This window comes from Bos grunniens, chromosome 6 (genome assembly GCF_055505025.1).
Source record: "Bos grunniens cultivar Pamir isolate PY7600 chromosome 6, Bosgru_T2T1.0, whole genome shotgun sequence".
Taxonomy (NCBI): Eukaryota; Metazoa; Chordata; class Mammalia; order Artiodactyla; family Bovidae; genus Bos; species Bos grunniens.
Window position 1 is genome coordinate 31,071,846 of NC_141170.1, and position 15,191 is coordinate 31,087,036.

The 15,191-nt window shown below is 39.4% G+C and overlaps 1 protein-coding gene across 11 annotated transcripts in view; it reads right to left on the reverse strand.

The window, feature by feature from the left end:
• Nucleotides 1–15,191, reverse strand: part of SLC4A4 (solute carrier family 4 member 4) — a 379,388-nt gene that overhangs the window by 219,178 nt on the left and 145,019 nt on the right. For 10 of the 11 annotated variants that reach the window (XM_086405458.1, XM_086405455.1, XM_086405451.1 and 7 more), the window contains one exon: nt 8,220–8,355. In XM_086405458.1, the coding sequence (XP_086261584.1) occupies nt 8,220–8,355 (136 nt within the window). Of the gene's footprint in view, nt 1–8,219; nt 8,681–15,191 lie in introns of those variants that run through there. The other variant, XM_086405460.1, reaches the window with a different exon arrangement.

The following is a 15,191-nucleotide window of genomic DNA, read 5'->3' on the forward strand; positions in this document are numbered from 1 at the left end:
TTTCCATATCCCTTACCTGCTGTGTCCCTGGCAGTGTATTGATTAATATAATTGGTGTAAATAGTAGCTTTAATGTTTGTAACCTGGGACCCTTGAGTTAATTCTTTTTCTTGTTATAGCCCACCACACCTTTGCTCTGTAGGAATGCAACTTTATCTAATGCTTTTGGAGGGTGGCTCCTGACCAATCACCTTTAGAGAAAAATAAGTTTTCTGAAGAAAAGGTCTTAAAATGTTAACAGGCCTCCGGGCCAGAAGATGATGCAAATCACCTAACTTTTGCATATGCTAAGTTTGCAGGAAGAAAGCCTGGCTTGCTGCCTGACTCTACCCCTTCCCCCATTATCCTCTGTGCATAACTTAAGGTATAAAAACTACTTTGAAAAATAAAGTGTGGGCCTTGTTCACCGAAACTTGGTCTCACCATGTCGTTCTTTCTCTTACCTTCTGGCTGAATTATTCAGCCTCTTTTCTCCACTGAATTTTCCTACTGAGCTATCCTCATTCTATTACTCTTTATATCCTTAATTAACGTTTAATTAAGCAATTGTTTCCTGATCCTCGCCGACGCCGTCCCCGCTTCGAATTCCCTGGATCAGCCGGGGCTGGTCCCCGGCAGGGATAGAATCTTTGGTCACAGAATTTAAGTCCAAGATGAATAACAAGGGCCAGCTAGAAAGTCAGTAAATGGGAGTGTTCTGTATATTCAGCCTTTACTTCCCTCTTATCTCTCCTGAATGATGACCACTTGCTCTTCTATCAGTTGCCGTAAGTCCTTATAGCCAAATGCATTTTGTAAAAGAAAACTAAGCCTCACTTACGTACAGTATATGACAAGAGCTCTTCCTGCCATAATCTTCAATTGTCCAAACAATATAAGTTTGACAAAATCTTCTTTTTAAAAAAAGGAGTAAAACCATTGCATTCTTTTGTGACCAATTACTCTCCATAGTTCATCTTAAATACGACTTTGAAAGAGTTTCAAAAGCATATTTAGAAATAATCCCAACTAGCTTGGATTTAGAAAATAGTATTATTCAACCTCCTGAATTATACCAGTTAAGATTTGGTCAAGATTTAACCATAATGAAATGGGAATGTAAAGTCTCAAAACTAGCCAGTTCCTTAAAATCTATGAAAGACAAGTATTGTCTCAAAGTTCAGTTTAAGTATCTATTTCACTTTGAGTTCAGTAAATATTATATGTTGTGATGATGTCATGTCACAGTATAGCAAATAGCACAAGGTAATTCTGGGATAATGACTATTAAATTCCTTTAAAATACATTGCCTGAGGGACTTCCCTGGTGGTCCAGTGGTTAAGAATCTGCCTTGCCATGAAGGGAACACAGGTTTAATCCCTGGTCTGGGAACTAAGATTCCACATGCTGAGGGGCAACTAAACCCACATACCACAACTACTGAGCACAACTAGAGACTCTGTGTGCCACAATGAAAGATTCCGTGTACCGCAACTAAGACCCAATGCAGCCAACTAATGAATGAATGAATTTTTAAAAATACACTGCTTGAATTGTTCAAGAAACTGTACCTCAAACATGCACGCATAAAGTAATGGTTTGCCCATTTAAACAGACTGCAGGTAGTTTCATTCCAGAAACTATACATGCTATGTCTATCTTCCTCACATATCAAGGACAAATTTGAGAAAAAACTGAAAATGACTCAGTTCAAATCAGAACCCATTAAAGAAAAGGCTAAGGCAAAGGTACCGAAGTTCAGCCTCTTCATGTGTCAGTGAATTTGTAAAGGTGCTTTAGAACCATGTAATTACAGTTCTAAAGACCAGACATTTTTACTGTAAAATGTACTAAAAGCTACTATCTACCCTTCATAATAACTATGAATAACCATATATTTGCAATACGTTCCCTACTTATCCTTTTGTCTTAGTTATTTGACATGTTATAGAAAAATTAATTTCAGAAGTTGGCTTTTTAAATGCTGGCAATCACAAAACTGTTATAACCTTTAAGAAAGAGTTTATTAGGTGAAGTTTATTTTTTCCAAGGTCTTAGAAGAATAATGATAAAGTACATTGCAGTTTAACACACTTTGAGTGACTGCCAACCAAACAGTATTTCACTAGTTTGTTGAAGAAATAGAAGGCCCACGGGAAACACTGAACATTTTGCAACTTTCCAATCATGTGATTAAATATAATTAAGAAAAGAGAAGACCTCTAACTTAAAATCATGCCAGTTTTACAGTGGAAAATAGACATGACCTTTGCCCTAGAATATAATCCAACTATATAAAGCTATTAAAACAATAATAAATTTCTTGTTAACTAATAAATGCCTCATTGCACATAAAATATGCCAATGCTAGTGCATATCTGGGATAAACGATGTTTTTAAGGAGAATTCTTAAATTTGTAGATCAACTGTGAAAGTTATTGCAAAACAGTGTAGTAACCACATATAATTACATAGATGATTAAATTCCTTTTTCTTACAGAAAAAATAAACCTGGTCTCAAATGGAATTTTCCAGAGTAACATAGTAGAGAAGAAATAGTGGAGTCAGTGTAGATTAGGGTCCCTCTGCAAAACCCCAGGGTACGGGCATGTGGCTATGTTTGATGGCCAGGCCCAGAACCCGGGTCAGGTTCCCCAAAGGGAGGCAGGGTCACCTGGCCAAGCAAAAACTGTTCCTCCATGTGGCCCACTAGAACTGAAACATCAGTGCCCTTTCCCTTTGTTGGCTTGTTGGGTTTATTGAAACTCGTGATGTCTTTCTTTTTTACACAGGTTTGGCAGTAGAATTTGAGTCTCACTGGGGAAGTGATCTTTAACACAGATTCTTAGAACAGTGATGAATTCCAACACGGCCCATCTGAATATTTACTGAGGGAAAACTGAAAGCCAAAAGCCACGTTGGCAAACATCACTGACTCACAGAAATAAAGAGTTTGGAGTCATGGAGGGTTGTGATAGCCTTTCTGGCTTAAGGCCATCACCAAAACTGGATCATGACTTATTCTTTTACCAGTTTGCTTCATGAATCAATTAGCTGATGCCTAGTCACCTAGAAGGAAAGCTATGACAAACCTAGGCAGCGTATTAAAGTGGAGACATCACTTTGCTGACAAAAGTTCATATAGTCAAAGCTATGGTTTTTCCAGTAGTCATGTATGGATGTGAGAGTTGGATCATAAAGAAGACTGAGCGCCGAAGAATTGATGGTTTCAAATTGTGGTGTTGGAGAAGACTCTTGAGAGTCCCTTGGACTGCAAGGAGATCAAACCAGTCAATTCTAAAGGAAATCAGTCCTGAATGTTCATTGGAAGGACTGTTGCTCAAGCACCAATATTTTGGCCACCTGATGTGAAAAGCCAGCTCATTGGAAAAGACCCTGATGCTGGCAAAGATAGAAAGCAAAAGGAGAAGGGGGCAGTAGAGGGTGAGATGGTTAGATAGCATCCCCCACTCAATGGACATGAATTTGAGTGAGCTTCAGGAGATGGTGAAGGACAGAGGAGTCTGGTGTGCTGCAGTCCACTGGGTTGCAAAGAGTTGGACATAACTTAGGAACTGAACAACAACAGTCACCTAGAAATTCTTAATGAGAAGCACAGGATCATTCACTAGTGCCAAATGTTCCATTAGAACTACTGCTACCTCACTGAAAGTCAGTATTAAAGTTTTGGTTTTTTGACTTTTTGCCATACCATGCGCACTCAGGGAATTTTAGTTCTCTGACCAGGGTTCTCTAAACCTGCACCTCCTGCAGTTGAAGCATGCAGTCTAAACTACTGGGCCACCAGGAAGTCTCTGAATGTCAGTATTCTAATGACCTAACACTAAGGATACTCTTTTGAAAAATAATATTCTCTGTATTCCACTGATGATATATATTTCTCAGGTCTGATCATTCTACCTTTGGGAAAGCCAGCGAAAATTCAAAGTTTTTACTTTCAGGAAAGAAAAAATCAGGGAAAAGATGTGGGAAAAAAGAGGGTGGTAGGGTTGGCTATACTTCAAACGTCATATAAATAAAGACTTCCCTTGTTTATAGTTTTACATGACTACTGTGCTTTGTGAGACTTAAAAGGGGATATTTTTCTTACCAGTGGAAGCATTTTCCTTATTTTTTAAGACACAGAGCTAACCTGAACTTCCTGAAGTAGGACTAAAACTGCAGTAATGTTGAGACTCCATGTAGGATATTCTTGGTCAAATGAAATCATTGGTCAACTGAAAAAAGTATAAAACATTAAAAGGGAAAATACTAAAGAGGGTGTTATTGTGTTCTATGGGGTGTGGACTCACGGTGGAAACTACACGGAGCTGGAGAGATCGAGAGACCTCTCTCCAGCTCCGTGTAGTTTTATCCAATAAAATAGTCCCTTTAATTGGAGTTTTCACAAAAAGCAAAGAATTCCTGTTTAATGTTAGCCAAAAAAAAATTCATGCTGCATTTTAATATGCAAAATGAGTCCCTTTTAAGTCTTAAACTTTTATTAGTCTGGTAGGTTTTAGAGATTTTTGTGGGGAAGAAAAGCCCCATCGTGCCTGGAAACTGGACATCATAAATGGCCGTCATAAATTACTATCAAAATATTCAGAAGCAGAGTCATGTTGCAGGAAGTAAAACCCACTGACAATCTGAATCACTTCTGGAGATGCAACCATCTCCAAACTTCCCAACAGAATTTAGGTGGAGCAGTAAGCTAAGACTCAAGGCTCTATTTCTCTATTCGTTCATTCTATAAACACGCAATTTTCAACTATGGGCTGTGTCACAGGTAGCTGAAAACACTAGGAATATAGTGGTGACCAAAACAACCCCAAGTTCCTGCCCTCATGGAGCTTTACTTTTATTGGAGAGAGACGATATGTTAACATGCCAAACGTTGATAAGTACTAAAGACAAACAGAATAAAGGATGAGGGATAGGAAAGTTTGGGGAAAGTTGCTTTTTTCCACTGAGGAGGTCATGGTTGAATAGAGACCTGAAGGAGGTGAGGAAATGGGCCACAGAGATGACACTGGGTACACAGGGAGAGCATTTCAGCCAAAGGGAAGCACAAGGCAAAGGCCCTGACACAGGAGCATGACCAAGCCAGTGAGGCTAGAGCAGAGCTAACCAGGAGGAGAAGAAGGAGATGAGGTCAAGAGATCATTGTGCAGAGCTCATGAGGGAAGTAAGGGCAGGTTCAGGGAGATGGACTAATTACGAAGCATTTGCAGTCATCTAGAAAAAGAATGGTGGATTAGACCAGGGTTGTGGCAGCACTGAATGCAAGATAATGGTGAGATTCTGAATATCTGAATAACGTTGAGGGTAAACTAGATAGGCTTTGCCAGTGCATCAAGTAAGGGATGCAGAGAAAGACAGGTGTCAAAAAGACTCCAATCTTTCTGGCTTGAACAACTAAAAAAATGGAGTTGTTCACTGTGGTGGGGAACCTTGTAGGAAGAGCAGGTCTGATGTGGGAAGATCAGAAGCTCAGTTTCTGACATTTTACTTTGAGATGCCTGCATGCATGCTAAGTCACTTCAGTTGTGTCTGACTCTATGTGACCCTATGGACTATAGCCCACCAGGCTCCTCTGTCCCTGGGGATTCTCCAGGCAAGAATACTGGAGTAGGTTGCCATGCCCTCCCCCAGAGGATCTTCCCAATCCTGGGATCTATCCCAATCCTGGGATCGATATAAGAATGTGGTTCATATATCTCCTGACTTGGTAGGCAGGTTCTTTACCACTAGTGCCTCCTGGGAAGCCCTTTGAGATGCCAACTACCCACCCAAATATTTGTTTTCAATCAAACAAGCCAAGAAGTCTGGGCTAGAGAACTATACACAGATGGCATCAGTGTGTTGATGAATTAGTTTGAAACATCAAACAAAGGTCCTCTTCGGGCTTTGTCAGTGGTGCGCTGGGTACCTTGGGCTGGATGCCTGGGTACACTGAGCTATACATCAGTCAGAAAGAAATGGGTTATCACAGACCTCCAACTTCAATCACACAATAATTTTAAGAAATTATTATATTTAGAACAGTAGATTCTAAGGCAATCAGTTCTCAACTAATCATAATCATAATCTCTCCCTTCAGGTGAATGAGTATAATGAGGTAGACAAAATGAAAAAAAGAATATCACATATATGATTAATTAATTAATAGTAATTGTGGCAAGTCCTATATAGGAGAAGTTATAGAAAGTAGACTATTGTCGTATGTTTCTTTCTGGACAGTTTCCTTCATGACATGGTGTACACCCACCACACTTTTTCTCCAGCAGTACACTCTCTCAGGAACCCATGACATTACCAAACAGACATATATGTTGTTCCCAAGGAAACAGCCAGCTTTTAAAGATGGTAAATTATTCATGACCATCTTAACCTTTAAAAATCTTAAATGAAAATTTTGTGTCCATCTCATTCAATTTTGAACTACTGATACAATGAGCTGTGATCCCTTCACATTCTGGGACCAGGGGTCACATAAAATAAAGTACAGTCTGCATTTGGCTGAAATTAAAAACAGAATGCTGTACCTGAATTCTAGTCTATATAGGTACTCGCACAGAATTTTAAGATGAAAGTTAAGAATCAATGGAACTTCTCTAGTTGCAGCTGATGACACCAATATACAAAGAGGGATGGAATTTTAGAGCTATAAAATACAATGATATTAGAAACAATGCAACCCAATATGACTCTCATTTGACAACATAAAAAACACAAGCTCAGGAAAACTACATGATTATATGACATGCTAGTTAGCAGCAAAGTCAAAACTAAATCAAAATCTCCCCAACACTTAATTAATGCTGCACCAGTATAATTCTCACTCTGATCTTTTCTGTTAGAAAGAAGAAAAATAAAGAATGAAATAGAGATACTGGTACAAGTTTTCAGTTTGACAGACTTCTTCGGGAGAATGTTTTATCAACTAAAAGCATACTTTATGAAAAACTTTTAATATCCAGGTGACTGGTGCAAAGAGAGGGGGAAAAGAGACAACAACTGGAAAGAGGCCCCCAAGAGAGCAAAGAATGAAGAGCTTCAAGAGGGAGCATTTGAGATGGAGGGGCAGAAGTGAGTTATTGTGCACTTCTGTATTCCCAGTACCTAAAACAGTGCCCAACATGTACTGTATCGTCAAAACGTACTGGCTGAATTTAATTGATTTGAAATAAATTACAGCCTATAAAAGGCATGTTGTTTGGCTTCCCTGGTGGCTCAGGTGGTAAAGAATCTGCCTGCAATGTAGGAGACCCAGGTTAGAGTCATTAAAAACATACTGGCTGAATTTAATTGATGTGAATTAAATTACAGCCTATAAAAGGGATATGTTAATATTATTTTGTTGCTGAAAGTCAAATACACTGAACCTCCATAGGGTGATGACAACAGACCAATAACTGCCACTATATCAACATCTTTGTATTAAATGATTTTATATGTCATAGATGATTTAATGTGGTGTATATAACTAAATCTACATGTAGAAAGAAAGAAAAGTTCTGTTGTGAGATTAATGAAACTTTAGATATTTGTGCAGTGCTTAACAATTTGTATAGCATTTCTGCATATATACATGTATGTAGGTAAATGTCCATGATACAATGATATATCTGATATAACATGATATATATTTATAAATAAACTATATAATATAAATACAACGTATTTTAACATATATATTATATTTATATATTGTATATCTTAAGTTGCACATATATATTGTATGTATATTTATATATGATGATGAATGTTATGAGCTGGCAGGTGACAAGGGTCTGAAATTAAACTCGGGTCCCTACTACGCCCAATTCAAGTGAACCTTCTACTTGTTTTCACTCTATCTTTAAAAGATGACAAGTTTTCACTTGGAATAATGGCATGTGGAGACCATGGGCATATATCTCCAGGCCATCATTTTAGGTGCTTGACTTTCTCTCTTTAAAATATTTTATTGTTAAATACCTATAAATGGCGATTTACTTCTAATATCTTATAAAGGTTAAAATGCAGACCAATGACCCCAGCAGTGAAACAAAGGGTGTCCTGCATCCACGTCAATGTCAAAGAGAAGAAAAGGTATCCTTTTAATCTTTAACCAGCCAACCTCAGGCTCATCGGTCATTCAAAGTGCTCAGGTTAGAGAAAGGGGCTCCCAGACAAGGATCTTGCCCCGTCCTTGTTTCCCTGGCTCAGTCCTGCACACTCAGCCATGCCTCACCTCGCCGTCTCCTTCCACTCCATCTCTTGCCCATCCACGGCCAGCAGCTCATCCAGTTCCGTGAAGAGCTGAGGGGGTGCTGGGCTGTCATCCTCCTCGCCCAAGATGAATCGGATGCGTTCTGCTGCAGGAGAGACTGCAGAAGTGAAAATACTGCGGTTAAACATCGGCTGGACAACCCTGAGCAAAGTGTAGCTCCGAGGTCTTCCTCTGTCCCCAGAGCTGCTGGGCTTCCCTTCCACATTTTCAGTGGACATCTTCCTCGCCAAGCCTCCCTCGTCCCCAACCTAAAGACAAAAGGAATCCAAGGCCTTCTCTACTCCTTTGGTTCTGAACCGTGTCTCAGCTCTCCACCACGCTCCAGAAGGACAGAGCTCCAATTCCACGTCCCGACTGATGGAGAACCTTTAGCCCTCAGATGAGCTGAGGTCCGACCACGTGAGCTTCTCTCTTTCTCCACTGATGACCCATCCAAAAGTCTGAGACAGAAACCAGCTGGAGCCAATCATTTTCTCTACAGCAGTGGGAGGGGGCAAAAGAGCACCCCAATCCTAAGTTTCCCCCAGGCCCCCGCCTCCCAGCAACCCTCCCTGTGCCCAATGCCCAAAGCCCATGCATGCCCTTGCAAGCTCCTTACTGCCCGTAACTGCCTAACTGCAAAGTTGATGAAGGAATATTTAACAAGACGGAGCCTCTTCTTTACATAATGGCAGTACCCAAAAATGTTTAGTCACACTTCAGTGCACTTGAAAAACAAGCCCAAGTAAAATATTGTACACCAGAAGGGGAAAAAACCTTCCAACTTGCTTGAGCACATAATTGAATGCCCTACTAGCTCCTTCTGACCCCATCTCCTAAAAGTCATGTAATGAAAAATTAACTAGAATCTCCTCCTAGATGTGGGCTGTTTTCTCTTTCTTTAAAATAAAAGGAAAAAAAAAAAAGGAAAGCTTTTGGAAACTGATGGTTATAAGATAAAGCCCATGGATACTCCTTATAATCCCCAAAGAATGGTATATACATGTGACTGTGGTCCAAGTACACAGATTTATTCATCTGGTAGAGCTTTGTAGTAATATATGCTCTCAACCTAATAAAACAAAAAAAAATTCCTACCATCTGAAAACTGCTATAATACTAGGCAGAATAAAATTCCATAGGTCAAAATACATTTAATACAAACTCATGAAAAATATTCAACCTACCTAGTAATCAAAACTAATTATGAAAACAAAATACATGTTTCGCATATAAAAATGGCAAAAACTTCAAAGACTGACACTCTCAATGTGGGCAAGGGTTTAGGACATATGCACCAGCATCTTTCAATTTACATCACTGGTAGGAGTCCAAACAGAAACATCTTTCTGAAGGGAAATTTGAAAAAAATATGGAAATGTTTTCAAAGTATATCTATCCTGTGAGCCAGGAATTCCACCCCTGGAAAGATGTTCATTTCAAATAAATAACAGTTGCTATCGCAACATCTTATCTACAGAGGTGACCACTGTAGCATATTTTATAATTGAGAAAAATTGAAAAAGCCTAAACATCCAAAAAGGAGGATTGATTAAACAAACCATTGGTTAAGCCCATTCAATCAAATACTATGTCATCATAAAACATAAAGATGAGATTATTGTTTTTTGACATGCATATCATATAATATTAATTGAAAAAATAAAACTACACAATCACATGTATAAAGCAACCCACTTTGCTAAAGAAAAAATACACAGGTATCCATAAGATAGTCTGGAAACGAGGCAGCCCTCATTTTGCATGGTTCTAATGAGTGTGAATTTCAGCTGCTACAGTTGAGTTAAATAACACCAGTAGCCCAGCACCACAGCTTAAGTTTCAGTTGTGTGGTATATTAACTATGAGTAATTGCATAAAATACAAAGTTCACTGCCAGCTCTTCAGTCCATCAGCTACCATGTAAATAACATACGTGCATCATGATCATGACCAATCATAGCGCCCCTTTCAAAGTCTGCCGGTGACGGGTCATTACACATTTGTTATGCACAGACAGCAAAGTGCATAGTGGTGCGGCCTCCTTTTCTTGCAATGATAAATGCATATGACATGAATAATCAAAAGAGGGAGTTGGCCAACAAAGATGGAAGTACAGCCCAGAAACAAAAAGTACTAATGCTGGAAGTGCAACCTACGTCAAATACAAATGGAGTTAAGACCTAACTGATTATGGGAATGTAGATAATGCTGCCGTTCCCCATTTGAGAAACTCCAGATGTACAGTCAGGGGAACTTAGTGAAAGCAAACTCATTAACTTAAACAGTAAGGCAAGTGGTTGTAACAAAATGATAATAATGTCCCAGAGGAAGCGATACTGGCCAAAAAAACCTTCACGTTTAAGGAACTCTCATACACATTTCCTGACATGGAAAGCACAAAGGATAAAATGTTGGAAGCTGATCCAGACTTAGGAATATGACAACTCCTCTGGGCACAGAAAAGATGTTCACTCCATTTCATAAACTGTACTATAGCAAACAAGCAAACTACTTCTGACCAGATTTTACAAAGAAATCAACCAATTTAATCTCAATGCTTCTAATGTTTTAAATTAGCTTGTACTAAATAAATACTGGTTTTATTATTTCTTTCATTTCCCTCTACCTTTACAGTCAACACTAAGAGAAATTTTAATGATTTGGAAAATTTTTTAAATGTCAAAGAACAATAATAACTTTTCTCATTGACCATTAGGATTGTTTTATATAGTTTCATCTTGCATAGTCATTTTTATGGTCCTGCAATAAAATGCAAAGCAAGGACTGCCTGTATATGTATCTTTTAAACGTTATTCAGTTTATTTCTAGGGCTTCTATTTTCTTCTTTTCACTTTCATATCAATTCTAATACATGCATAATTCATTCATGTATTCAGTCAGCAATATTTATTGAGTAATGTCTATGCTCTAAATAGGTTTTGCTTCAGGCTTTGAAGATAAAGCAAAGAACCTGACAAAAAGATTCTAATTTATATGCTGGAGGGAAAACAAACATTAACTAATTAATTAGTTAAGTGAATAAGAAAGTTAGTATATAAACCAGCAAACAAGAAAAACATCTGCAAATTGTTCTGTGCTTACAGAACATTAAAACAAGGTAACTGAATACATATTAATATAAGATACAATATGGTTTACTTTTGTAATTAGAACAAAAGTGTCTTTGAAATTTCCTAAATCTCTGGGAGAAAAAAAAAACTAAAGTTCCAGGATTTTTGTGTAAAAACACTTGCAATGTCTTTCCAATCAAGAAATGGGATGTGTGACTATATTAGAGGATCAGAGAACACATAGAGGGAATAAGAGAATGGTAAGAAACGGTTGGCAGAATTTGGAATCTAGATACAGTTATTCAGCACAGTGGTTCTGAAACTGACAGTCACAAATTTGACTGATTTTTCATCAACATTCAACATCAAAGATCCCTGAGGCAGAATTAGCTTTCAGAAAAATCTATGTTTAGAGAATCAACTTTTTGTTCATTTCTAAAAGATGCCATGTGGCTTTGTCTTCACCTCTAACAGAGAAGAATGAACATCTCTCCTGCTTAAAGAACTGACTCTCCTGCATAGACACTGCACAGTTCATCTGTGCTGAACTGGAATCCACAGAGCACTACTCTGCGGTCTGATGTTCTCAAGTTAGAAAAGCACAGCTCACTGCTTATCAGACAGCAACTTGCTGCACCTCTGCAAAGCAGAAAGAAAGAAAGATGTCATGTTACCTCCAGGTCTTCCTCTCTGGGCACCGTGACTGAGCACCTTTCATAAGTTGTCTTATTTATTAAATATAGCCTCTGAGCAACCAGTATAACAATCTCCAGGATAAAATTCCAAAATCACATGTCATAAACTGTCTTGCCACTCTAGTTTCTTTCCTCAGTTGCTCCCCTCATCAAAAGAAAGCTTCTCCAAGAATCAGAAATAAGAGGTATTGTATTGTCAATATCAACATGTGGGAGAGGCATCTTCCATGGCCAACAAACACCCTCCCCAATTTTTAACATCATTATTAACACAAAGATATGCAGGGTGCAATGAAGTATGTCAGGAATTCATTTTTCCCCTATAACTTTTGATCAGATAAAAGTGAAGTGAGTGAAGTCGCTCAGTCATGTCCGACTCTTTGAGACCCCATGGACTGTAGCCTACCAAGCTCCTCTGTCCATAGGATTTTCCAGGCAAGAATACTGGAGAGGGTTGCCATTTCCTTCTCCAGGAGTTCTTCCCAACCCAGGGACTGAACCCAGGTCTCCCACATTGTAGGCAGATGCTTTACTGTCTGACCACCAAGGAAGTCCTGGTCAAATAAAGAAATGAGCTAAATACAAGCCATACCGCTACTTTCAGACTCCTTAGCCAAACTGGGTTTGAATCCCAACTCCATTACTATTTGTTGTGTGATCTGAGACAAGTTAGTTACCCTCTCTGTGTCTCAAGTTCCCCCACCTAAAAACTGGGATGATGACGATCACCAGAGTAGCTAAAATACAAGGTATAGATTCATTTAAAAATTGCCAGCCCTTACCAGCAACACCCGCCTGGCTTCTAAGAAAGCAAGCTCTCACAGCTATCAGCCTTGACAATTCCTCTATGTTGAAAAGATATCAGATAAGAAAGAAAATAGCCAAAAGTTCTGCACGTTTTACTTTAGTAAATTAAGTGGCTTCAGTAATGAGAATGCAAAGGTGTCCACACATTCCAGGAAAATAGCCAATAAAAGAACAAGGGGAAAATAAATAAGCCCTTTCAGTCTTAATTTAATACCAGAGGAGTAGGGGGTTTGAGAACATCAGAAAATCAACTTGCTTTACACTTGAATAGATTACAATTCTAAGTAACAACTAATCTAGTTTCATCATAAAAGAAAATCTAGAGAAAAAAATGAGAGAGGGTAACAGAAGAAGAAAGAAAGGAACGAGAAAGAGAAACTGTCAGATTCATCCAATCACTTTTGTCAGAACAGAAGGTCTGCAGATCAAAATGAAGTTAATGCCTTTAATCTGCTTTGATTTTTTTCCTTTTTTCATTCATCCTCTGGGTTAAAATGTATTTTGGATTTTTGAGAGGTTCAAGAATTCCCTGGAGGGTCCTACATGAATGTGGTTACCTCTGACCCAGGTCCACCTGTCGGAGGACAACGTGATGGTCTGCAGGGCCTGGGGACACGTGGTGCCATCAAACCCCTGCTACCAACAGGAAGAAGGCAAATGCATGGCAGGAATGCTGTCCACCCACTGCCACCACCAGCCACCACAGCAGCCATCATCCTCACACTCTCTCTTGCGGAGCTTGAACTTGGCCTCCGCGCTCATCTGCACAGCCACCATCCACTCATCAGTGATGGCAGATGCAATGAAACCTCTCCACCATGCCTTGGCTACACAACAGTCTACTCCCCATTTACTTTTCTTGTCACTCTGGCCTCAATCTGTGTGTCCATCCTTGTCTCCCACAGCAACCCAGAAGTGTCGCATGACAGAATACAACTACACTATTCTTTTTCTTTCTTCTCTGATTCCATTTCTAAGGCCCAGTTGAAAATGCTATCTTTTCCAATAACCTATAGTAATCATTCCCCAGAAATTTGAATCTCTCCTTTACTGAAATCATAACTACACTTTGAATTATTCACTGAGGTACCAACCAATACATGGCTTGCTTGTTATTACCTAACTTTTCTAGATGTGCCTTGTCTCTCTAACTAGGTCACTAAGGTCCTAGAACACAGGGACTGTGTTTTATGCACCTTCCTTAAAGACCAGTGCAATACTGTGCATGTAAGAGTCACTCTGAGTATTAATGAATTAAGTCACTCGCTCAGTCGTGTCTGACTCTTTGCGACCCCATGGACTGTAGCCCACCAGGCTCCTCCATCCATGGGATTCTCCAGGCAAGAATACTGGAATGGGTTGCCATTTCCTCCTCCAGGGGATCTTCCCAACCCAGGGGTCAAACCCAGGTCTCCCTCATTGCAGGCAGACGCTTTAACCTCTGAGCCACCATGGAATTAAATATGGCTAAACAAACCTTGTCAGAGAAGGCAGTGGCACCCCACTCTAGTACTCTTGCCTGGAAAATCCCATGGATGGAGGAGCCTGGTAGGCTGCAGTCCATGGGGTCGCTAAGAGTCAGACACAACTGAGCAACTCCACTTTCACTTTTCACTTTCATGCATTGGAGAAGGAAATGGCAACCCACTCCAGTGTTCTTGCCTGGAGAACCCAAGGGATGGTGGAGCCTGGTGGGCTGCCGTCTATGGGGTCGCACAGAGTCGGATACGACTGCAGTGACTTAGCAGCAGCAGCAGCAGCAAACAAACCTTGTACATTTTCCAGCACACAAATATGTACTTGCAAAAAGCAGCTGACATTAAGGACTCTGAAATGGAAAATATCTAAGTTTTGAAAACTGCCCTTATTCTACCCTTCCCCTTAATCCATCTTTGCATGAACTGTACCAAAATACAGTCACCATTTCCTGTCATGTCACATATAAAAGAATGAATACTTCAGGTCAACTATTTCCCTCTGCTAGATGCAATCTCCTTCTACCCTGAGGGACCACAACATTTAGTGTGCACATCTATTAAGACATTTAATATCCATGGCTCAGTGTGTTATTCATTGCTGTACTTTGTCTTCACAGGTTTTCATGCCTTTCCTAAACTGTTCTTGGCACCTATAACATACACAGTGAAGTTATACAAAAGAGAATGGATGGAAAATTGAGTAAAAGAATGAATGAAAAAAAAATGAATAACATCTATTCTGCCCCAGTTCCTCACAGGATATCGTTCTACGCTTCTGTCCTCTGCCTGTTGTTAATAAGCTCAACTAGGAAAATGACATCATGGAAAAATGCAAAAAATGGAAAACGAGGAGCGGTGGGGTTAGCGAGATTTGAAGTAGAGTTCTTACACTTTCATTTG